At 38.2% G+C, this 25,775-nt stretch overlaps 1 protein-coding gene across 3 annotated transcripts in view; it reads left to right on the top strand.

Annotated features, from left to right (window-relative positions):
* The window catches only part of znf385a (zinc finger protein 385A), an 83,153-nt gene that overhangs the window by 32,345 nt on the left and 25,033 nt on the right, over positions 1-25,775 (top strand). For 2 of the 3 annotated variants that reach the window (XM_079849699.1, XM_079849700.1), the window contains exon 2: positions 21,073-21,218. In XM_079849699.1, coding sequence (XP_079705825.1) covers positions 21,073-21,218 — 146 coding nt within the window. Of the gene's footprint in view, positions 1-21,072; positions 21,219-23,979; positions 25,103-25,775 lie in introns of those variants that run through there. The other variant, XM_079849701.1, reaches the window with a different exon arrangement.

The raw sequence follows: 25,775 nt of genomic DNA, 5'->3' as shown, positions 1-25,775 counted from the left end.
TGACTTTAATGTCAAGTTGTGTAACCATCAAGTAAAATTTTACTTACACTAGATATAGATATATCTAGTGTATATATATCTATGCACCAGTCTGCGTACACGTCACACAGCAGGAAGCGCCCGCGCCCTCAGACCACTTGGACGTGGTTGTGTTATAAGAGGTAAAAACGATATAAATACTGTTCGTTTTCTCACACAAACCGCTCGTTCCGTGTCTTAGGCCATCAATGTGTACTTACGATGGGGAATTGTTTAATTTGGACGATGGGGAATTGTTTTAATTTGGACTCTGTGCATGCTCTTTGAGACCGTGACCATAGACCTGCATGATATGACTGTCAGACAAGAACGGTTTGACCTAAAAATATCAAAATTGAAACTACTGTGGAAAAAAAGACACCTACATCTTGGATGCCCTTCAGGTAAGCTAAAACATACCACAATTTAATTTCAAAGTGAACTATCCCTTTAATACTTTTATTTTGAAAGATGTGCATTAACGCTGTTGACTCTTCTGTCCGACGCAGTTTAAGTAAAGTGTGCCTGAGAAAAACACTTTGCCCTGATTCAGTACCTGCTGTCAGATGAGATGTTGTCAGGCTATATGTCATTGTCATCATTCTAATAATATTTTCATAGCTTATTACGAAATAAAAAGTCTCTCACCTCAGAAAAACAAACATTCATGTCCTGTTGACGGTACACTGTGCTCGATGAAATTACCAAAAAGTACCAATAAAGTAGTTTCCGTAATCTTGTTAAATGTTAAATCTAAAAAAATGTTGTCATTTACTCACCCTCATGTTGTTCCAAACCTGTATGAGTTCCTTACTTCTGACAAAAGAAGACACAAAAGAAGATATTTTAAAGAATGTTGGTATCCAGACAGTTAATGGCACTCCATAGTATGTTTTTCCTACTATGGAAGTCAATGGATGACGTCAACTGTCTGGTTACCAACATTCTTTAAAATATGAAGCCTGGCATTATTCTGGATCAGCAGCCATGTTGCCCACATATGTCAGCAGTGGCCAGAGGTACACATCAATATTCATTGAATCAGAAATTCTGACTTCTCCTGTTTGTTCCTCCCAGACTGAGAAGGGAATTACTCCAAGGATATTTGTAGCAGATAAACTGGCCCTTTAGACAGGTCAATTGATTGGGATGGAGGCAATGTCTAAGCAACTGTAACAGTGATAGATCTAAATGCTTAATACAAACACATGGGCATTTAGAAGAGAGGACTGATCTTTTCATTTGTGGTGGGAAGCCATTAGGGCGAGAATTACCGGGGACTTGATGGACTCCGTTGCCTGTTGTGCCTGGTCCACGCAAGGCTGATCACACATACAGATCAATTTATTTAATGGCCCGCATGATAGAATCGACAGCGCTGTGCGGCACACAGGCGTGAGATATCAACAAATGACTTTGCCCTCAGAGTCCTTCATGGTGCAGGTGGAACGCACACTAGGTCAAGACCAGCGTTAAGACCCATTCTTGAGTTTAAATAAGCATATGAGTGTTTGAAGGACTCACTGCCGTAAGTTTGGAGAGCTGGCTAATATCCTCTCCTCTACGAAAAACATGTGGCAGCTTCCTCTTAATTCACATTGATTTCATGGCAATCTAAGTGTGGGCAGAAGAGAGAAAGAGGGGAGGAGAAACGGTAAACATGGTCTTATCTATATTTGACACAGTTAGAAGAGTTCTTAAAGGGATAGCTCACCCCAACATGAATATTCAGTATAATTTACTCACCCTCATGTCATTTCAAACTTGTATGACTTAATTTCTTTGTAAATGTTGTTTTGTAACCCATTGACTTTCATTTTAAATGTAAATTATGTAAATTATGATACTATTTAATTATTTGGTTTGATGTGTTTACTTATTTTTATTATTTTATTTCTATGTATTTTAGTTTCTATTTGTATTTTATTTGATGTATGTATGTATGTATTTTATTTATTTATTTTTATTTTGCATAAGAAGAAAGTCATACATGTTGGATAAACTATCCCTTTAATAATCACCCATTAAGCTCAGTTTAAGGAATAGTGACTGAATGAATAAGAGGAAACAAAGAAATATGGGCATAAATAAAGGTTAGAGTAATTGTGACCAAAGCCACATGAATTATGCATTCGAGGCGGCGAATGGAAGGAACTGGAGTCTCCATACGGAGTTGCAGGCTTATCTAAATGAATCATCTTAATGCCTGATGAACTATGCAAAACCTTTCATCTGTAAACAGCTTTTCCCCCCATTGAAACAGAGACTCCATTAAACTCCTCAAGCAACTACACCAGATGACATATGAGACATTGGGCGACTTTCAGTCCACAGTTCCCTTGAAGACGTTTACAGCAATAGTGATATGACAACTCAGATGCCATATGTCTTTCGTGGCGGAGTGGGATTGAAACAACACTGCCGTCTTTTTCTTTCATTCAGTGTTTCCCCTTTTGCTTCTCCTCTCCCTGTCTTCAACGCAGCTCTTGGGCTATGAGGAGAAATATCAAATTCACAGAAACGTTGAAAAAAAAAAACCTACAGGTGCACATGGACCCTCAGGGGCAGCCCATCATTGGATATTTTTTCGTGTGGCTCCCTCTCTTTCTCCATCTCTCATCCTCTCCTCCGTCTCTCTTGGGTAAGCTGGAGATTGGGGTTAAAGTATACACTGTGACACATGCTGCACACTGACACTGTCTGCCAGTTAATCGCCAAAGCCACAGAAAGAAAATCAAGGAAAAAAGGGAGGGGGTAATGGAAGAAAGAGATAAGAAAAACACTGAAAAGAGGAGAGAGGGTTGGTTTGGGATGCGTGGCACGTGAAGGCCAGATAACCATCTTTTCTGCAGCCTTCCTCCAGCGTGCTGTTTGCTCAATCATCATTTACTGCAGAGAGAAAGAGAGAGAGAGAGAGAGAGAGAGGAGGGGTGTTCAGTGATGCAGGAAGGAGGAAGTAAAAGAGCTTGAAAGAAAACAGTGAAGAGGGGAAAATCACTCTAGACAGAAAAGCATGCTATGAACGGTACTGCAGAGGTGATGCACCAACCCGGATGTGTGTGTGTGTGTGTGTGTGTGTGTGTGTGTGTGTGAGAGAGAGAGGTGCATGTAGGCACAACAGCTATGTCACAGCTCTGAGCATAACTACATTGTTCAGTAGTGTGACTGTTGCTCATGTATTCCAATAGTTCAGCTTTTCCCAGTAACTAGCTTATTTTTTCAGCTAGTAGTTATTGCTATAGTATTACAGAACAAATATTTTTTTGTAATGTCTTTTACAGCTGAGCAAACTGATGTAATCAAACACAAAAAATCTTGCCGACATCAAAATATTTAGCATTAGTGTATTAATAGTTATTATATATTATTTGTCATATCTTATTTATATACAGTAGTTTTTAAAATAAAAAAAACATTGCCTTTCCCTAAAATAACTTTTTTTTTACTTAGTATATTTTGATACTTTTTTTTTTGTTGCAGTTTTTGTTTCTTTTTCAGAAGTTTTGCTTGACTGTTGTTGAACTTTGAAGCTTTTCAAGCTTCAAGCTCCTCAAACTTTAAAGAGGCTTCATGAACACTTGTACGCTGCGCTCTGTTGGGTTCAATGTCTGCAGTTTTGCAGATTCCTCCTCTCCTGGCTCACACCACATGTAACCTTTCTGCTGTCCGCTTAACCTTTCTGTTCCACCGCCCACCTGAGAGTGTGTGTGTGCAGAGGATTCTTGCGCAGTGTTGTGTAATAGTCTAAAACACAGTCTAACAGTGCACAAAACACAGCTCTCATCCCAGAAGACTCTTCCTGGTGGAGACGATAAAAAAAAAAGATCCGCCGCCCCCTCCATATTCACTCAGCTCCAGAAAATTCCAAATCTCTCAACCCCTGCTTCCTCTGTGAGCTCCTCCAAACTGTGAGTGAGTGTGTGTCTCTAGTGCAATTACTCAGATGATATCAGCTGTCAGTCAGCAACTCAAAGATGAAGCTGGGCTCTTTTACATGATAATGGGATGCCACATTCAATCAGGCCTTTGTGTGGCAGAGAGGGGGCAGTTGACTCATTAGAAAATGCAGCATAATAACAATGAAAGCAGCAGCATCAGCAAACTTACACTTTTACACTCGCTCACCTTTCCTTCTGATTTTCTCCTTTTTCTGCAAAACCGGTAGTGCAGGGTTGCAAGGAGGAAACAAGATAGTGGAGGAGAGGAGAAGAGGACACAAAACAGTGGAAAAGAGAAGAGGAGGAAACAAAACAGCAAAAAAGAGGAGAGAAGATGAGTGACAATATCAGTGAAAAAGAAGACGGGGTGGGAGAGAAAACAATACAGTGAAAGGAGAGGAGGAAAAATGTATCGAGGAGATGAGTGAAAACAAGACTGTAAAGGAGAGAAAGAAAGGAAAAACAGTAGGAGAGGAGCCAAACAAAGAAAAAAAAGACAGGAGAGAAGGAAACTAAATTGTTAAAAAAAGAGAGAAGAGGAGGAGACAGCTAGAAGAGGAGGAGAGGAGGAAAAAGGTGAGGAAAGGAGGAAACAAAACTATAAAGAGGAGAGGAGGAAACAAAACTTTAAAGAGGAGAGGAGGAAACAAAACTAAAAAGAAGAGGAGAGGATTAAATAAAACTGTAAAAAGAGAGGAAATGAGGAAACAAAACTAAAAGGAGAGGAGAGGAGAAAACAAAACTAAAAAGGAGAGGAGGAAATAAAACTAAAAAAGAGGGAATGAGAAAACTAAACTAAAAAATAGGAAATGAGGAAACAAAACTGTAAAGAGGAGAGGAGGAAATAAAACTGTAAAAAGGAGGAAATGAGGAAACAAAGCAGTGAAAAGGAGAGGAGAGGAGAAAACAAAACTGTCAAAAATGTGGAGAGGAGAGGGGGAAACAAAGCTGTAAAAAAAAGAGTGGAGAGGAGAAAACAAAACTGTAAAAAGGAGAAGAGGAAATAAAAAGCAAGTGTGAAAAGAAGATGAGGAAGAAACAAGAACGAGGAGATAAGGAAACAATTGTAGAGAGGAGAGGGGGAAACAAAACTGCAAAAAGGAACTATGTGTGGACTGTGGAAGAAGGAGAAATGAGAAACCATACATGCAGTTCATACTCAAGGTTAAATGGGTATTAGACCCTCCTGCAGCTGTGGATGTATTTTCTAGATCTTGACAAGTAGCCTAAGGATGACTTATTAATAGCTGGTTCTGTTAAGTCCCAGATGAATGTTAAATGAATGTTCTTCCTTCTGAGAATCGAACTATTACATTAGGTGACAGTATTCAGGGAGAGTCACAGAAGCAGGTCAGGATTCCCCTCTCTCTGTCTTCCTCTGTCTTTTCTTTCACACGCCGCCTTTGGGACCTTTACGTTCAAAGAGAATATGTTTTCAGACTAACCCAGTTCCCTGTTTTTTTTCTTATGCTCACTTTCACTCTCTCCTCTCTCCTCTCTATTTGCTTCTCTCAGTTTTAAAGGATTAGTTTGGCAAAAGATGAAAACATTTATTCGCCTTCATGTTGTTACGACCTGTATGACTTTATTTTTTTCAGCGGATCACACAAGGAGAAATTCTGAAGAATATAAAGGACCTGGTCACTCTTTTGGAGCATTCAAGCTTCAAAAATTACCCAAAAGAACCATAAAAATATCATAAAAAGAGTCCATGTGCTGAATAATCTTCCCCTTTAGCGAGAAATGAAATGCTTCGGTTGTGAGTTGAACTCGACATAGAATCATTTAGGTCGGTTTTGTGAACCAGATCAAACAATGCATTAAAAAGGCTTGAATAAACGTTTTGTACGAATCGGAAATCACTAGTTTTTTCATGAACTCTCGTGAGATTTTTAGCAAATAACTTGGTCTGTTTTTTACACAAAGCTTGTTTGTCTTTCGAAGAATGTATAACCATTTATACTGAACTAATATTATGCAAGGATGCATTAAATTGATCAAAGATGACAGTAAAGACATAAAATGTAACAAAAGATTTCTATTTCAAATCAACGCTATTCTTTTGAACCTCATCAAAGATTCTTTAAAAACAATACGTATCACTGTTTCTACAAAAATATTAAGCAGCACAACTGTTTTCGACATTGAAAATAATGTTTCTTCAGAACAAAATCAGCATATTAGAATGATTTCTGAAGGATCATCTGAAGACTGGAGTAATGATGCTGAAAGGATTTTTCTCAGTGATGAACATTTGCTCAGTGTGTGATTGAAATGAATGGAACATTAAACAACCACCTAGCAGTCAGGACAGTCAGACTCCTGTGAACACACACCAATAACGTCACGTTCAAAGAGCTAAGAGCACTTAAAGAGATTGGACTGTTGGCGTTAATGGTACATGGATGGAGCGGAAGATACACTCGTTTATCATGCCACTAAAACACAAAACCACTCCACTGATATGAACCTTCCTTTGCTGTGCAAACCCTCCTCCATTATTCATGTCCTGTGACTTACCGAGACCCATTCTGCAGTTTTTCTTTTTAAAGAAACAGTGGCTTATGTGGAGGCCTCCAGGAACTACTAATAAAATGGCCAGCGGTGGATCATCTTACCCACGTTCCTCCCAGTTATCTGTGCAGGAATCTCCAAGGCCTCTTTCTCCACTCCCCCGTAGATGAATTTGGCCTAATCCAGCCATTTGTGCTGAGTGATAGAATTTCATACCTGAGGGCAGGAGGCTTTGAGAACGCGGGTAAGATAGACAAGACGGCCATTGTTTTACCTGGGCGTGCACCGCAGAGTTTTAATAGGGGAGGGGGGGTTGAGGAAGGTTATAGATGTATTGAGAGAGGATAGATGGGAAACTGCTGCAGGGGAAGTTCAAGCAGGTGAAGAAAGGGAATAAAACAAGGGAGTGGCCACGTTCCACAGTGCTTTTGTAGTGGGGGATACAAGTGAGACGGCTATTGCACTTTCAGGGCACAGGGCCAGTTTAAAGAGAACCGCATTATTCAGAGGGTCAGGGCAAATACGCTTGAGACTGATACATCCCCTGTTCACAATCACCCTGAGCACTTCACGCCATCTTACCATCCATCAAAGCCCTACGGCCAGGAACATTCTAATTGATTACAGATGGATAAGAATGGATCATCTTACCAGTCATGCTGGCCCTCAGCCAAATATGGGCGATTTATAACAATAAGAAGAAAATTATAGAAACTCAAGGAAGAATAAAGGGGGGATAAAAGGTGGAGTAATGGGGTGAGAGATTAATGAATGCTTATGTAAAGTGAATCAGCGATGTCCTTATCTTTCAGTTCCACAGCGCTTTCACATTTTGCCTGATGTAATAACAGAAATGTATTTGAGTGCATTATTTGTCCCACTCTCACACACATGCATATTTTTGTGTTATGCAGCAGAATGTGTGTGATCTTTTCTTATGAGTGGATCTTGTTTGGCTGGTCTCTCGTTGCTTCTGTCTGTTTGGCTGTTCGTTCTCATGTAGTAATTAAGCCGGTTTCGTTTGTAAGCGCTGACCTCAATACATCTATTTGTTTTTCTCTGTTAAGCTAAGCAATCATTCCTTTGATGAAAACATCTCTTAACAGACCAGATGAGTTACCCACAGTAGTACGTAATAATACGCCACAACGGCCACTATGAATGCATTTGGTGAATGAATCATCATGAGTCAGATGTATTTACTGTGTTAGGCTAATGTTAAAATTAGAACTGTCAATTATTGTTAATTTTGAATATTTTTAAATGTATTATAAATGTTTTATATTTAAAATGTTTAAATATATTTTCTTAATATTTTGAATATTATTAAATATTTAAGAAAGTAAGTTTTTGCAGTTCCTTTTTAGTAAAAAAACTAAAATACAACAACAACATTTATTTATAAAGCACTATTAAACACAATATAGATTGATCCAAAGTGCTGTACATAGTACAAAGCAGGTCTACAATATCAAAAAGCAACAACAACAAAAAAACAACAATAATTACAGGTTTCCAAAAGCTAAAGAATAAAAATGCGTTTTAAGAGTAGATTTAAAAATGTCCAATGAAGGAGCAGACCTCACATGATAAGGGAGACCATTTCAAAACTTGGGCCCAGCCACAGAAAAGGCCCGATCACCCTTTGATTTGTAGCGACACATTTAAGAGGAAGTGATTGGAAGATCTAAGTGCCCTAGCAGGACAATATGGCACAATAAGATCACTAATGTACCTTGGTGCACGGCCAAACAATGCCTTATATACAAACATAAGGATCTTAAAATCAACTCTGAATTTAATGGGAAGCCAGTGAAGGGATGCTAAAACAGGGGAAATATGAATGCAGCCGCATTCTGAACAACTTGCAATCGAGATAGTGAAGATTGAGGGAGACCAGAATAAAGAGAGTTGCAATAATCTAATCGTGATGTTACACATGCATGAATCGCAACTTCTAAATCTTTGCTTGAAAGAAGGTTCTTCAACTTTGCAATAGATCTTAGATGGAAAAAGCTTCCTCTAATAATAGGACTAATTTGTTTATCAAAAAATAATGAAGAGTCAAAGATCACTCCAAGGTTTTTGATTTGTTTGCGCACATTTGTTGAAAAGAGGACGTAACTGGGCTTCCAGAGCAGGAGAGGAATTTGCAGGACAACCCAGAATTAAAACCTCTGTTTTATCCTCATTTATCTGAAGAAAATTATTTGTCATCCACCTCTTGATATCATCTACACATTCCAATAACACATCAAATGAAGCAGTGGTGTCAAGCCTTACTGGAATATAATAATCTGCATAACAGTGATATGAAATGTTGTATTTATGAAAAATGAGGGCCAAGGGGAGCATATAAAGGGAAAACAATAAAGGTCCCAAAATGGATCCCTGGGGCACACCAAACAAAACAGGCGCAGATGATGAGGAACAATTTCCTAAATTTACAGAAAAAGCAAACCATACAGTGCCCTTGACACCTACCATACATTCTGGCTGTCAAGAAGAATGTTGTGGTCAATGGTATCAAATGCAGCGCTCAGGTCCAACAAAACCAGCACAACACAAGACCCTGAATCCAGAGCAAGCAAAATATCATTTTTAACCCTCAACACTCAGTGCTATGTAATGATCTAAAACCAGATTTGAACATGTTCAAAATATTAAAAGAATCCAAATAAGACTGGTGCTGTGAGAAAACTACTTTCTTTTAAGCTTAGAGATGAAAGGCAGTTTAGAGATTGGTCTATAGTTACTGCACATTTCTGGATCAAGTTGAGGTTTTTTCAACATAGGTTGCACAATTGCATGTTTAAAACTAGCTGGAACAACACCTTTGGCTAAAGAGCTGTTTATGATAGCGGTTACCATAGGATTAATAGTAGAAAAAACACCCTTAAAAAGACGAGCCGGGGTAATTTCTAACTTAGAACCAGAACACTTCATAGTAGAGATTACATCAGCTAACCGAGTTGGAGAGACAGGTTGAAGACAGACAACTCATAGGACAAGGCAGTTGCAAGTGACATGGTTCAGAAGAAACAATGGAGCTTCTAATATCATTAAGTTTTTGAGTGAATATTTAAAAAAATCTTCACAAAGCTCTGAAGAGGCCTCAGATAAAATATTCGTAGTCGGGTTTAGAAGAGAGTCAATCGTGTCAAACAGGACTTTTGGTCGCTAAAAATAAGTGAAAAAAATCAATAAAAATAATAAGTGTTGGGTGTAATGCTGAAACTTTTATATTTATTATAATTTTAGAATATATATTTTTTTGTTCCATTTTTATGAAAACAAAAACAAAAAAAGTTTGCTGTTTATTTAGAGCTGTTAATGTATTGTACTAATTACATTGTACTGTAATGTAAATTACTTTTTTTTAAATAATTTTAAATAATCTTTCTTCTGAGCAACCTTAATTTTGCTTGAAGATGGTTGATGGCCAATATTCTAGCTAGCTTCAAGCGGTTCCTGTCTGGACTTGATGAGGAACGTGTCTTGAGTGTAGAGAGCCCATCTCCCACGAGCCATCCTGCCTCTCAGTGATTCCTGCTTTAGGGAGGAACCACCCTTGGGCCCCACAGTGGAGCCAAGACCAGATTTATCAAAGGATTAGGGTGTGAATCTGCTTCTGAGACTGGAACACGTGCGCGGAGCCCTGTGCCGTGAGGGGGAGGTATAACACCGGGGCCGCAGACAGGGGGAGATGAAGACAGAAAGTACCTGTGAACTTCGCTGCAACTTTAATCAGTTTCAGAGCAGAGCAAAGCTACTTTCAGCACGGCTGCATCTGGCTTGTAACTCTACAGACAGACTCAGCACTTTTCCATGAGAGACAGACGGGTAATTAAAGCCTCGCAGCCTTGATTCACCTGCTTATAAGATCAAAGCACGGTCCATTCTGGGACTTTTCGTCTTTAGCCGTCTATGATCTCACTGGGGTGTCATTACACACGTGTTGTCTGTCATTACTTCACCCTTATTTAGCCATTGGAAACCTTCCTGACTGAAAATAGGCTATGTGTGTGGCTGTATCCGTTTGTTTGTTCATGATAGTTACTGAGAGAGCAGTGTTAAAGAACAAAAATAGTGATGTTAATAACATAACTACATTTTAACAGTAGCTCAGATTCTTCATACAAGCTCCTTTTTTTGAATAGCAGTGTGATAATCTCTGTTTTGTCACACTGTTTTGCACACACAGATTTGTCTTGATTTATGAGGCAATAATCGAGCACGCTTACTTGGAATGTCTTTCTCTTCTTCATAATATTCATATGTAGTGTTGTGAAGCTTATAGCAAATTAGTTCATTCGAATAGTTCATGTAAAACTATAACCTACAGTATTTAAAAACAACAACAATTGATTGAGTCACTGCAGTTCTGTTGGCATTTTATGTCTTCTTTTTTGGTATTTAGTCAAACTGTTTTGAAAGAAGTCTCTTTTGCTCACTAAGGCTGCATTTATATGATCAAAAATACAGTAAGAACAGTAATATTGTGAAAGATTATTACAATTTAAAACAACTATTTTCTATTTTAATATATTTTAAAATGTAATTTATGGCAAAGCTGAATTTTCAGCATCATTACTCCAGTCTTCATTGTCACATGATCCTTCAGAAATCATTCTAATATGCTGATTTGGGGCTCAATAAACATTTCTTATTATTATCATTATATTTTTGTGGAAACTGAAACTTTTTCACTATTTTTTGATGAATAAAAAGTACAGCATTTATTGATCAATCTAATGCATTTAATGCTTTAAACTTTTTAACAGTGACTTTTAAATGGTAGTATACCAATTATATAAATTAGTATGTTTCTATTTTTAATAGTTGCAGCTTGTCACCAGAACTGAATGAATGATCTGATACTGTAGGTATTTAAAAATATACTAGCCTAAATGTATAGCTCTTTATTGGTAGCATGTAGTTTGTAGACATTAGTCAAGCTACTGTACCAGTTTTTTAAACGGATAAAACTAGCTTTTGAAGCTACAAAAAAAAAAAAAAAAAAAAAGGACAAGTAGTAGTTTTTGAAGAACCTTTGTTAATACTGAGATATAGAGTTTTTCCGCGATGTCCGTACATGCAAACTTCGTTTTGAGAGGTAAGAGGGGATACACTGCTTGGTTTGAACATCTAGTTTGTCAGTGTCCACTTACCGAAGTGCATGAATCAGATGGCTCCCCGTTCAACACAAGCTCATTTAACACCCGCTTTGATTTAATCTAATTTAGAGTCTGTGGCTAGATTTGAACCGATATAGTGACCTCCTAAATATGTGCACACACTGTAACCCAATATATAATTCAGGTTAGAGTAAATCAACGTAAAATACTGAAATTATAGTACCTGTAAATATCATTTGGGCCATTATGATGGTGCAGCTCCCACAGGCGTATAATTTGTGGTGACATTTTAAATCATAGGTCTGACAGTAGTCACATTCTTTATCTGTTTTCTTCTCTTTTACTGTCTCTCTTTCAGCTTCTTCACACTTTTCTCCCTTAACCTTTCCTCTATCTCTCTTAGCATTCAGTCAAGACAGAGCACCGTGTAGTGGAAGTGCGCTGCCGTGAATGTGTGTTTATGTATGTTTGAGTAGGTATGATGTGTGGGATTAATGTCAGACATGCTGTGGCTCATACCAGCCTCCCGTTGTAGCGTCTTGGAGGCTTATCGCAGTCAATCATCTCTTTGTTCGCCCGTAAGCACGCACACACACGTACCGCAGACATGATGGCTCATAGAGCAAGGCATGATGGTCATGATCCAAGGCTTCAAAGTGCTGAGCACATGCAGTTGAGAAGAAGTTTTTATCTCGCTGCTAAACTTCTACTCAACATCAGAAGCTCTTGGGGAGGGGTTGATACTGCAGGGCCTAAAGATAGAGAAGGGGAGAATAATTGATTAAGAGCTGTGAAATAAGGATAAAAGGGATTTATATCCTGTTTGATATCTGCGGAAGGGTCAGCAAGCAAGGTCACAGCAGCACCTCCTTGTGGCCAAATATAGCTTGTGACGCAGCCTGGCGATTCTGGTGACAGCAGATATGTTCTGCTTGAATCAGCTCTGCTTTTAACATGGGTCATTTAAAGGGCTGAGACAGTTCTGCTCATATTTCTGTGGTATGCAGGATGTACTGTATGTTGTGCACAGTATGTGAATTTTCTGTACATACGTTGCCGTTCAAAGGTTTGGGGTCAGTAAGATTTTCTTTTTTATTAAGCAGCACAACTGTTTTTAACATTGATAATAATAAGAAATTATTCTTTAGCACCAAATCAGCATATTAGTATGATTTCTGAAGGATCATGTGACACTGAAGAGTGGGGTAATGATGCTGAAAATTCAGCTTTGCCATCACAGGAACTCAACATTAAAAGAGAAAACCGTTATTTTAAATTGTAAGAATATATGACATAATACTGTTTTTACTGTGTTTTTGATCAAATAAATGCAGCCTTGGTGAGCATAAGAGACTTATTTCAAAAATATTAACAAACTAAATCTAACGACCCCACACTTTTGAACAATGTATAGGCTACGTAAAAAACCCCAGATGATCAACTACAATTTGCATTAATATACATTTGCAAAAAGGATATTTTTTAATATAACTCCGATTGTGTTCGGCTGAAAGAAGAAAGTTAAATACACCTGGCTTGAGGGCGAGTAAATTCTGGGATAATTTTCATTTTTAGGTGAACTAACCCTTTAAGCAATTTTAGATACAGCAAATTTATATAAAATATTATATACAGTTTTGTGTGCTATTTTTAACAAATAGTATAGGCAAAATTCACAGTATGCAATAAACAGTAGGCTACACTAGCATTCCACTCTGAACACAGCCAATGATCTTGTGCAGTCTTGTCTCATTCCTTTGCTTAAGCTTTATACATTAGACTGTATAAATAAAACATTTAGCATTTTACACTGCATTATGTTCCACATGCTATTTTAAGCAAATAGCGGACAGTATACTATATATTCTACTCAATATATTCCATTCCAGACATCACAATATCATTGGCTCCCATTCATTTCTTATACTTCAGACACTGGTCTCATGCAGTAGTCAGATTTAGGTAAGCTGAGCTTTATTGATATGTTTCTTCTCCATATTTATTGACGCACTACTATAGAGTCTAGGAAGCCAGGCGAAGTGCAGAAGTGTCGAGAAGTGTGTTCATTCTAATTAAATGAGAATCTTAATGAGCAGCTCTCTCCACAGACCTCGAGCCACTTTCATGTGCTCAGTTTGAGTGAAGAAATCGAACCAGTGGGTTCGAGAGGCGGCTGGTAACCCAGACGCTCACCGGATTAAGGGCATATAAAATGTTTCAAAACTGAACAGTTCCAGCTTTAAAATCTGACTGAATAAGCAACTTTTGTTGAAATGGTCAATACAGACTATAGAAACCAAGCAACTGGCAGAATGCTTTTTAATTTGTCACATGCTGATTCCATCCACCGATTTGTATGTGAATTTTGGGATATTGCATAAATAAAAGCTAAGATGTGCATACATTCTAAAAATGCACATAAAAAACTTGAGGTGAATAATATTTGTATCTGATAAGAATATATGCACATAAACTAAGATGAAAACACATTTACAGAATAAATCCCTCGAAGCGCAACAAAATCTCACATGACTTTGCCTCAAGAAGATGTGATTGAATAACTGGACTATTTAACAATTTAATTGCACAGCATCTCAAATGTTGGTTTGGTCATTCTAGCCAAAGTCTGACATCAAATTGTCATCAAAAATGACCTCCCAGAACCGTCTCGCACGATTGCGTTCCCAAACACCAGGCATCTGCCTCCGAAAGCAAGATGACAGCAGTTTACATTGTGTTGTCCGTATTGCTGTTGCTACTTCTTTAAAAGCACACTTTAAATAAAGTTGTAATTGTAAATAAAAGTTGTAAATAAAACAAAGATTGGAGCATGTTTTACCCTTTCATACTACTTCAAAATTTCACGTTTAATTCAATGTGTTACTTATTTCTTCTATTTGTGAAATTTACTTGCAAAATTCCTACTCTAATTTTGTTTTCAGTGCAGTAAGCTGTCAGTGTTACATTGATTTAGCTTTATAAGATTGTGTTTGTGTCTTTTATTCTGAGGTTGGTTTTCATGGTGGATTGCGTTGGCGGTTAGATGAGGGGCAGGCTGTCTTTCCCTGCTGTTCTGAGACAGGACTGGAATAGCGAGCAGCGCTATGCTGCCGTCAGAGTAATTGGACCTAAATTGGTTAAATGAATGAGCCATTTCTGCTGCCTTGGTCACAGCTGAGGACAGGGCGGACATAGGCCCAGATCCCCGACTGGACGTGGTCTGTCAGCATACAGATGAATGAAAAGAAAGAAATTAATTTTCCGAAGAGAGTTTGTGATTTTATTTTTTTTTCTGATCAGTTCTGATGAATTTTTGTTGGAGAACTGATTTGTTTTCCTTGTAATTTACGACTGTAGACAGTTGAAGACAAACCTTGACCTTATCACCAGACAATCTTGTCTGGTCTTCTTAGATTTCATCTAATTAAATCTCTCCTCGGCACGAAAATTCGCAGACGTCAGCAGTGCACGACAAAACTGTCACTGGCAATATTAACAAAATTCCCTGCACTTACCCAGCCTACTTTATTCTCTGCAAATGTGGTATAAACAAATGCAAATGTAACACAAAACTGTGTATAAAAAGCTGTTGAGACACATAATCATGAATTTCAAACACACTGTGCCGTTCGGTCGCGGCATGCTTTAATTAAAACGCCTGAGTTTCAAAAGCAAAAACAATGAAGACGTACAAACAGTTTTTGTCCCATGCTGAGTACCTCCTCTAATATACTCCAACTGTTCCTACTTACAGCTTTGATGGTTGAAGGAGATGGCACCTGTCTGCTGTAATACAAGCAATAATTACACAGAACGTTCAGTTCTGGAATATGAGATTCACTTTTTATAACCTGTGACTTTTTACGATATCTACACATAATAATAAACATGTCAACGGTTTAAGGTTTTTTTTTTTTTTTTTTTTTTTTTTGTGGTGGTGCAATTTCTGTGCCACCAGTGGAAACAAATGGAATTGCATTTGAATAATGGACAAATTCCAAATGCTGTTTTTGTGCCCTTGAAGGGGACGTTATTCATGATTTTGTTCTATTAGGGAAGTTTACATACAATAGTCTTCAAGGTCATGTGATGGGTGTGAAACCTGAGGTCTACTTTTAGTTAGTTTCTAGTCAGCACTGAATGGCGCTAATTTAAAGCTCATCAGGATGGCCATGATTAAAGTATACGGTTGTTGAGAGAGAGAGAGAGACAGAGAGCAGTGGATTCAGAGGGGACTAAACATCTATCTGCATCTCTCATCTCATTAATCTGCATTTGCTCCAATCTCACTCTTCTCTGGATCATCTGCACGACAGGTGCTTAATGAGGGGCTCATAGGGACCATGGCTTTCACTCCTCCCTTTGCTTGCTTACTCTTTCTCTTTTTCTCTCACTCACTCACTCACTCACTCACTCACTCACTCACTCACTCACTCACTCCAATTTGTTCAGGACCACTGCTGCTTGCCAGGGGACATCTGTGTTCATCCAAAGCCAGCCATCCTTTCATGCCTTTCTTTTACCCTTTCTCTCATTTCTTGCTGTTGCATTCATTGCATCCCTCCTTCATTCATGTTCCACTTGTTTTACCTGGATGTACAGAAGGGAACAGTCTAGCTATTTCCATCACCCTGTTTTTATGCATTTTGAAGTATCGCAGCAGAAACGAGCAATGGAAACGCCAAATAAAAAAAAAAGTTTTTACGCTTGCTTGAGGTAGTTTTTGACTTGTGCGAAAAAGAGTTTGGTGAATAATGGGAGATGGAAGCGCATTTCCCGGATAAATTCTGACGTAGAGAACATTAAACCCACATGACTAATCGGCTGTTCCCGCTGATAGTGTTTTATTTACTGTTGGTTAGGTTACCATTGCCACCGTCATCTGCTCAAAATACTTGATGGAAACGCACCTAATTCATATTTGTTTTTTTCATTGCAAACTTTAAAAAGATTTGCTTCACGTTTGGATGGAATACCAGCTAGTGAAGAGAAGAAGGGAGAAATTAAGTATATGGTACTTTCTAGAAACAGGATGCAAAATAGATTATAATTAGATTATAATAATTAGAGTTTAATTAAAAAATATATAATAATAATATAATTGTTGTTGTTAGCTTAATCTGGGTTAAATTTGCAACTCTTTGACCAATTTGGCATATTTATAATAATAATTTATTATGCTTTTTTACCAAATTAAATTAAAATGATTATTATTATGTTAATGATAATGATTTTTTATTATTATTGGCTTAATTTGGGTTTGCAACCTATTTGACAAGATTGGCATGTTTATTAAAAAATAATTTTAATTATATATTTTCAACAAACAGGGGAAATGTCTTAATACAGTTGAATGTAAAATGTTTAAAATAAAATAAAACATAATAATCCATGTTATTTCTTTTGTACTTGCTTCCCATCATGCTAGAAAGGGTGCAAAATGATATTGCTTCTTGGGTGTCAAAAATATAAAGAAAGCAGTTTGTACTCTCTGCGTACTGTATTCAAATGTGCAATAATGTTGCCCAAGGGAGCAGCCTGAGGCCAGAAACGCTGTGGGTTCCTCTCCGCACCTGAAGAAACCAAGTCACCGATTTCCACCAATTAAACTACTGACCTCGCAGTTTGAAGGTGGCCAGCCAGCTAATGAGATACAGCCAAGAGCCTTTTAAGCGTGTTTTAACATCCTTTTATTTTTCAACCATCGTAGAAATCTATCCTCCTTTCCTTCCGTGTCTGTCAGCCTTGACCTCATCGTGATTATTCCTTATCTCCAAACCATTTCATCCTTATCTCCCCCCGCGCTCCTCACAATTACTCCAGCCCTCTGAAAATGGCAAACGCATGGGGTAAGAAATAGGATTGCCAAGCTTCAGTATTAGAGAGCGACAGGCACGCCTGAGATTCCATTTATCAGGCCCAAACAGGCTCAGAATTATTCGAGTTTGTTGAATCGCTTCCACTCGCCTTTGATCTTCCTGTGCCCTTCTCTCTATTTATAAACCCCTCCTCCCCCACTCTTTCTACCCCACTTCTCCCATATCCACACACAGCCCTGTGGATCATTCTCTCCCAAATCCTCTTCCCAAAGATTCCTTTCACACCAGCTCCCTTATCCCTGTGCGCGTTCGTCCTTCGGTCCCTGGCTGCCCCCTTGCCGCAGGATCTTTAAACGGGGTGATTATGGACCCGGCGTGTGTTGAAGGATTCCTAGCATGTCACTGGCTTTAAACGACAACCAAAACCCAGTCCTCCACCCCCCTGCTCCAGCCCGATCAGGTTCCCGCAGCTTGTTAGGAAAATCAGACTCAGATACAGTGTCAGAACAACATCTCTTCATGCGCCACATGGGTTTGATGAGGCTGTTAAGACCGCTGGTATTATCATCACGGCACTTTGTCTGTCAGCAGAGGATCTGGTAGTGTTGCAGTGTCCAATCAACGTGCTTGTTTGAATCCAGTGGTCTTAGTTCTCATTGTGCAGGTTTAAGATGCGTTCTAGCGCCATACGTTATCTGAACAGTAAGTATGAAATCTTATTCCCCTTTCTATCCTACATAAACGCATGACACACACACTCACGCATGCACTTACCCTGTCACAGTGATTTACAGTGTGAGCTGGGCCCTGAAAGTGTTCTTTAATTTAATGAGGTAATTATACACTAGGGGCAGGAAGCAGACTGGACCTGATTTATGCATGCTGGCCGTGTTGTTTTGACACACACTTTGACTCTGCTGCAAGGACAACTGTCCCCCAACACACTTCGAGTGCACTCGTGTTCTGATCCCCTCTGTGTTTCTCTCTCGGTTGTCAACAAATCTGTGTCGTTTCTCAGCTGGCATGTGAACGTACTAAATGGGTTTGAGAGTTCTCTCGTTGGATCAGTCACACATGTCCTGAATTATGTCAGCACTGTATTGCAGTGACAAGCAAACAGCAGCGAGAGTGGCGGTTTACATTAGAGCTTAGTCTTCTGTCTTGTGTATGTGGGTGAAGGGGGAATTGGACGTTCAGACGAACAGATAGTCCACTTAAAAATGAAAGTATATACTGCAATTCATGAACTCCAAAATTGATAAAATATATATATTTTTTGTTGAAGCTTGCATCAAATTTATTTATTTTAGGGCTGTCAAACGATTAATCGCATCCAAAATAAAAGTTTGTGTTTACATAATATATGTGTGTGTATGGAGTATAATTATTTTCTATATATAAATACACACACATGCATATATATTTAAGAAAAATGTGTTATTTATATATAAAATATTTATATATAATATAAATATATATACACAGTATATACATGCAAATATTTCTTAAATATATACATGCATGTGTGTGTATTTATATATAGAAAATAATTATACACCGTACACACACATATATTTTGTAAAAACAAACTTTTATTTTGGATGTGATTAATCGCGATTAATCGTTTGACAGCCCTAATTTATTTATTTATTTGATCAAAAATACAGTAAAAACAAATACTGTGAAATATTATTAAAAATATATATTTTTTCTATTTTAATATATTTTAAAAATGTAATTTATTCATGTGATTGTAAAGCTGAATTTCCAGTCTTCCGTTTCACATGATCTTTCAGAAATAATTCTAATATGCTGATTTGATGCTGAAGAAACATTTCTTATTATTATCATCAATGTTGAAAACAGTTGTGTTGCTTAATATTTTTTTCAGGATTATTTAATAAATATATAATAAAATAATTACTGAAATTTCAAAAGAACAGTATTTATTTTAAATCTTTTGTGACATTATAAATGTCTTTACTGTCACTGCTGAATTAATATATTTTATAATTTTATTTAAAAAAAAAAAACTTATCCTAAACTTTTAAGCTGAAAATGATTTGTTGAATTTAATAAAAATTTTTATGGTAAGTGGTTGCACACAATTGATTTTAGCTACATTTAAACAAATGCATTAAGTTGAACTCAAATTGATTAAGTTCAACTTAATGCATTTGTTTAAATGTAACTAAAATCAATTGTGTGCAACCACTTACCATAAATTTTTTTTATTAAATTCAACAAATCATTTTTTTTCAGTGTGTGGTGTATATATTGGTCATAAATTTAAAACAAAAGTGTGATTGTTCGATAAAGGTGAAGGATTTTAATAAATAATGACTTAAATTTCAGTCTGCATGGCGTCAGAAGACTTGGAATACAGTGCATGAGTCGTATGGATAACTTTTTGAAATTTTATGGTGCTTTTATTGTGCTTGTACGTCCTGGCAACCATATACTTAAAGAAAATATCTTCTTTTTGTGTCCCATGGAACAAACAACAACATCAGAGGATGAGTAAACCACAGAATTTTCATTTTTAGGTGAACTATCCCTTTAAGGCACACTGCGGCACTTTTGAAGAGAACCGTTTGCAGCAAAAGGGAGTATTTAGAGAGTGAGTCATGTGACTTTTGTTGAGCACTGCATCAGGGACCAGCATTGCCCACAAGCGACCACTGGCACTTTCTCTCTCTCTCACCAGCAATCTTGCAACCAGTCTGCCTCCTTATCCTTGCTCTTCTCTTTCTCTCCCCCGCTCTTTATCTCCCTGTGTGCTGTGCAGCCAGTGAGGAGTCTTGCATGGCTAATTTGAGTTAACGATGCCAAGGCTCGTCCAGGCCTGAGGCTCCAGCAGGAGAGCAGGAGGAACAGCTGTGGCCAGGCTGAGGCAGCATATCTCTCCAGTGCTCTCTCCATTTCTCCTTCGTTCTGACTCCCCGCTCATCCTGACATGCATGCCCACAGCAGCACAGCCTAATGACGTTTTCTACGTGAGGAAACCATCTCGACGGCGCTCGGAAGAGCCGGAGAAGTCAGGAGAGAGTAGAGGCTTGACGAGCAATCTTGAAATAGAAGCGGAGAAGGGCAAAAAAAAAAAAAAATCATACTAGATTAAGAAGGAGACAGGCAGCGAGAGGGAGAGAGATAGAAGGGAACAGATTTAAGACTGCAGGGAACTTGAGGCGAGGAAAATCCAGCAGCAGAAATTAAGCAGCTTAAAGTAACTAAAGCTTAATTCTGACGAGAGGGTCCTCGCACGGTCTCATGCAAGAGGTTGCGCGGGCTGTAAAGGATAAGAGGAGACAGGCTGACAGGGAACAGAGACTCTGTGATGTGGATTGGGAGAGAGAGAAGAGAGAGAGAGAGAGAAAGAGAAAAGAGGGGGCTGTTTCATAACCAAAGGTTGACATCTCTCTGATGAGTTTTGTGCTGACAAAAAAATGTGTCAGCACAGCCACCTCTGAGCCACCGTGCTTCACCTCTGTATGGCAAGAAAGTCATATTTTGAGCAAAAGGAGCTTTATTCAGGCTTGGTGTTACAAATTTAACCTGATGACAGGATTTTAAGCTCATTTGGAAAGTTTAAAGTAAGAATTTGTGCGTTTGGCTTCTTTAACTTCATTCTTCTTGTCTCTGCAGGAAGCATCAACCGAACTGGGGGTGTCCCTACATTTCTGCGGACCCCCACCGTCATCCAGCCTCATCTGGATATGAAGCCCTTCCTACAGTTTCAAATGGAGACGAATCCTCCACACAGCGTTGGGCTTTTCCACAACTTCAACGCGGTGAGATTATGCCTCTGAAAATGTTGCATTATTGCATTACTGTCCGGCCCAAAAAAAATTAAAAGTTGCTGTTTGGATTTAAATAGGCAAATACTATTTTAGAGTCTATATGGATCATTATTGCAGTGATTATTATGTTTCTAGCATGTTATATGTTTGGCAACTTCTAACCCTAATTGATGGAGTGTGTAGCTTTTCATTTCTTAAACAACCATGTGGGAAGACACATTATGGCCATATTCCAGGCCATAATCATGTGTGTATACTGTATATGTACTTTTTTTTTTTTTTTTTATTCAGTTAAGTAACAAAGCACTTTGCTTTTGAAAAATAGATAAAGTATCTTGTATATCACGGTTTCCACAAACATTTTAAGCAGTACAAATGTTTCACTAACATTGATAATAATAATAAATGTTTCTTGAGCAGCAAATAGGGATATTAAAATGATTTCTAAAGGATCATGTGACACTGAAGACTGGAGTAAAGTGTGCCATTACAGAAATAAATAACATTTTAAAATAAATTAAAACAGAAAATGGTTATTTGAAATTATAATATTTCACAATATTTTTTTTTTTACTGATTTTTTTTTTTTTTTTTTTTTTTTTTTTATCAAATAAATGTAGCTTTGGTAAGCAGAAGAGACTTCTTTCAAAAACATTGCCAATCCCAGAACTTCTGAACAGTAGAGTATATAACAAATAAAATGGACTTTAATTTTCAGATATAAATAAAAAAGTGATACTGCTTTGCATGCTCATTTTCATGTCATTCCAAACCAGTGTTATGATTATTATTTTCATCTGTGGAAAACAAACGGGAAACAGTGAAGATGATGATTTTAATTTTCAAAGCACATAAAGGTATTAAAGATTTCGGTTGCACTTTATTTTACAGTACGTGTACCGTGTACTTCCCTAAGAAAGTACAGGGTAATATAAGGTAACTACATGGGTTAAGGTTAGGCTTATCTGGTGTATTAATGTTACAATGCATTAATGCATTTGCATCTGATTACATAAAGATAACCTTAAATATGAAACCACTCAGTCTATTTATGATAGCTGGCTTGTTTGTGCATTTGAATTTTCCTGACTGCCTTCCGTTAGACAGTGTAATGCTGTATGAGTTCTCTCGTGTCACAGTGACTTATAGCTAATCATTTTGATTAGCATGCAGCAGCTCATTTCACTCTCTCAGCACTTTTACTCAGAGTCTGTTCCGCACATTTCCCAGATTGCATTCTGTTATGTAAATGAGGATGCTGGTCAGCGAATTGAACAGGAAAGGTTGTGGGATCCACCCATCCTCGAGGTGTCGGTCATATGTATTCTCTCTCTTAAATTCCATATATTTGCCTGCACTTGTTGCCAGTGTGAAAGATGGCGTGCCTCTTGGCACAGTATCGTGACACTGAGAAGGAAAGAACACTCTACCCATGCCAGCTCAATAAATCCACATCACATGTTGTTGCTTTCCAATTCTGCCACGTTATTTTCTTTTCAGTAAAAGCCAAGGGATGTTTAAATGTTTTTAAATATGCATGAGCTTGTGAAAGAGTCAGCATCTAAGAGCTTAACTACTGTCTCTTGTTATTTGGCCATTTATTATATATTCAGACACTGAGCTGTAATCTTTAGATTGAGGCAGTTTTAGCATTGCAGCAGGCTATTAATCACAACAGTTAAAAGCTCAATGTGAGAGTGACCGGGTGTCCGACGGCGAAATTCTCCTGATGCCCAGTAGGGGGCAATGTTGGAGTGGCTGGAAGGACAGGCTGACCTCTCTCTAGGACACTGCAGTGTTTAGGCTAATGCCTAATGCAATACTGACAAATACAAAAGACCCCTTACACAAGTTGTAATACATAGGCTTTTATTGAGTTATTTATATAATGTTCGGGAAATGCGTATATATATATATATATATATATATACCTAAGCGGTCCTCTCTTTCATATAAAGTGTTTAACATTCTGATTCATTCTAGTGAATTGTTTCCAAACAGTCCTCTATCCTAAGCAGTTCTCTCTTTCATATGTTCTTTCAACTTGGAACTGGAAAGTGTGATTCATTCTATCTAGTGAATCGGTTAGGTCAGATTCATTAAAAGGATTCACAGTTTCAAGTCCCTGTACCATGTTTTTTACTCAGTTATGTTAATTATGGTGGCTTTACTGTACTTTTAATATAAATGTATTCAAGTTTACTGTCACACACTGAGAATATTTGTTCATTGTTCAAAAACGTCTCTGATTAAATTATAAATGACATTCTTAAATAGTTTTGTTTTTATTATTTATAAAAACAAACTGTGTAACTTTAACGTAATTAGCTACTATTTATTTGCACTAACTACTTTCTCTAAATTATGATTAGCTTTGTTTGGCAAGCAACAGTTTCAAAGTAGCTTCCCCAACACTGCTTATAAACATAAGATTTGTTGGCTGTGCTCAAGTTGTTCCATCTGGAATTGCATTCATGTTGGAATGCAACAACCATGATCAAAGCTAATGAAGCTGTAATCAGGTCAAAGTATTATTTATTTTTAAATGTGTTTGTTTGGCCAAATAATTATTTTGCTATGTACATTTCACCAATATCAGATGCTTTTGATCAGCTGTAGATAGAACTGGGACGGACCTCAATCTTCCATTCCTCTACGGTCCAGCTGTAATTTGTCTTTAATGTGATTTGGCCTCAGAGTCAATTTGCCTGCAGGCACTGAGGCACCTGAATCAGTTATACGAAGCAGCTGGTTGTGGCGTGAAGGTGCAGAAAAGCTCCCCAGACACGCTTATTCCGCAGGATCAGGAATTTCGTAGGCGTTAAATCGTGCGGCTTGTGCACCAACTTGTTGCATTTCACCTGCAGCCACCTTCGAGTAAAGCTCACTCGCAGAAGACGACGTTTCTGCGCACAGCTTGCCAATTTTCCTCGCTGAGTAATGCAACTCCACGTGGACTTTTGGAGTTGAAATCTTTTGGCTGCATTCACTCTACCTCTGATGACCCCCTCGAAAAAAACTGTAATTTTCAAACTTAAGAGCTGGAAGATATCAATCAAGGCATTATGAGTTCAAATATTTTTGGAAGTTTTATTAATTGAGCCCGGGTCACAGATGTATTGGTCCACGTGAGTTTTAGAGGTATGTGGCAAGAGCGAGAGGACTGTCATAATGGGGGGAGATGGAGGAGGGCTGAATTCTGCAGCTTGTGCATAAGTGTTTTTGATAGAATGAGGGAGTGAAGGGGTGATTTGGGGAGTGAGAAAGAAAAAAAACCGAGGGAGTGGATGACATTCTTAGTGCATCTGAGCAAAATAAGCAGTCAGCGAGTGAGCATGTAGGACAGAAAGAGGAAGGAGATCTTTGAAAGAGCACAGGAAAGGGACGACAGAATTTATTAGTGGAGAAAAAAAGGGAAGGAAAGGACAGAAAAAGCCAGTGAGAAGCAGAGGAAAATGAAGAGAGAGCATCCAACCAGGAACGCAGTCTTGGCTTGCTGTGAAGTGTCAGGAAGGATGGAGGGAGGAATGGAAGGAAGGTGGATGAGATTAAACAGCGGAGAACGAGAAACTGATCCCTAACGGCAAGAGTGACGAGCGACGGTGGAAAAGAAGAGACAAAACTAGGAAGAGAGACATCAATTAATCATATCCTGGACCTGTAAGCGCAAGAATTGCTCGCTGTCATCCCTAGAAGGGGGCACAGAAGCGTGCGAACGCGAGAGTGTGGGAGAATCAGGTGGTGTGGTGTGGGACAGCCAGGATCCCTTCAGGATGAGTGACACTCTCGCACACACCCTCCCACACACAAACACGCGCTCCCTCATGGAGGATCCAATGCAGCTGCGAGATCCAGGCGCTGCCGGGGATATGAAGGTGAGTGCCCTCCAGCTAGCTCAGGCAGAGAGCTGGGGACTTTTCTCTGGGTCTCAAGCGCTGGACGCTGAACGGCATTCGTTTTTTATCTGCCATCGCACCTTCTTCTGTGTTTGAACGCAGTGCAGTTTGGGCTTGTGGTGTCCGGCGTGCTGTGTTTGTATTAACTGACATGGGATCTTGTTGTAAGTGGAAGGGGAGACTCTTGTGAATTCATTTTTTTTAACACATTTATTTATGTTTTAAATCTATTTTACATGTTTCCTTTAAAGGGATAGTTTACCCAAAATCATTTACTCACCGTCATGTTGTTCTGTATGAACTTTATTTGTTTTGCAGAACACAAAGGATATTTTGAAGAATGTTTTCACGTTTTTGCCCATACAGTGAAAGTCAGTGAGGTTCAAAACATTGGACCCTTTTGACTTTCATTGTATGAATTTTTTTTTTATTTTACATCATGTTCCACAGAATAAAGTCAGTAAAAGAGTGAGTAAAAGATGACAGAATTTTAATTTTTGCATGAACTATCCCTTTAAAGGGTCTGTGTTTTTACAGTAAGAAGGATCTGGCTATTTTTGAGCAGTTATCAGTGTGTGGGATGCGGTTTTCCAGAGGGAGCATCAGGAGGTCATATGACAGACACAGTGCTTGCCAATTGGATAAATGTAAC

This window comes from Squalius cephalus, assembly GCF_949319135.1.
Source record: "Squalius cephalus genome assembly, chromosome: 18".
Taxonomy (NCBI): domain Eukaryota; kingdom Metazoa; phylum Chordata; class Actinopteri; order Cypriniformes; family Leuciscidae; genus Squalius; species Squalius cephalus.
This window is presented reverse-complemented; position numbering and strand designations above follow the sequence as displayed.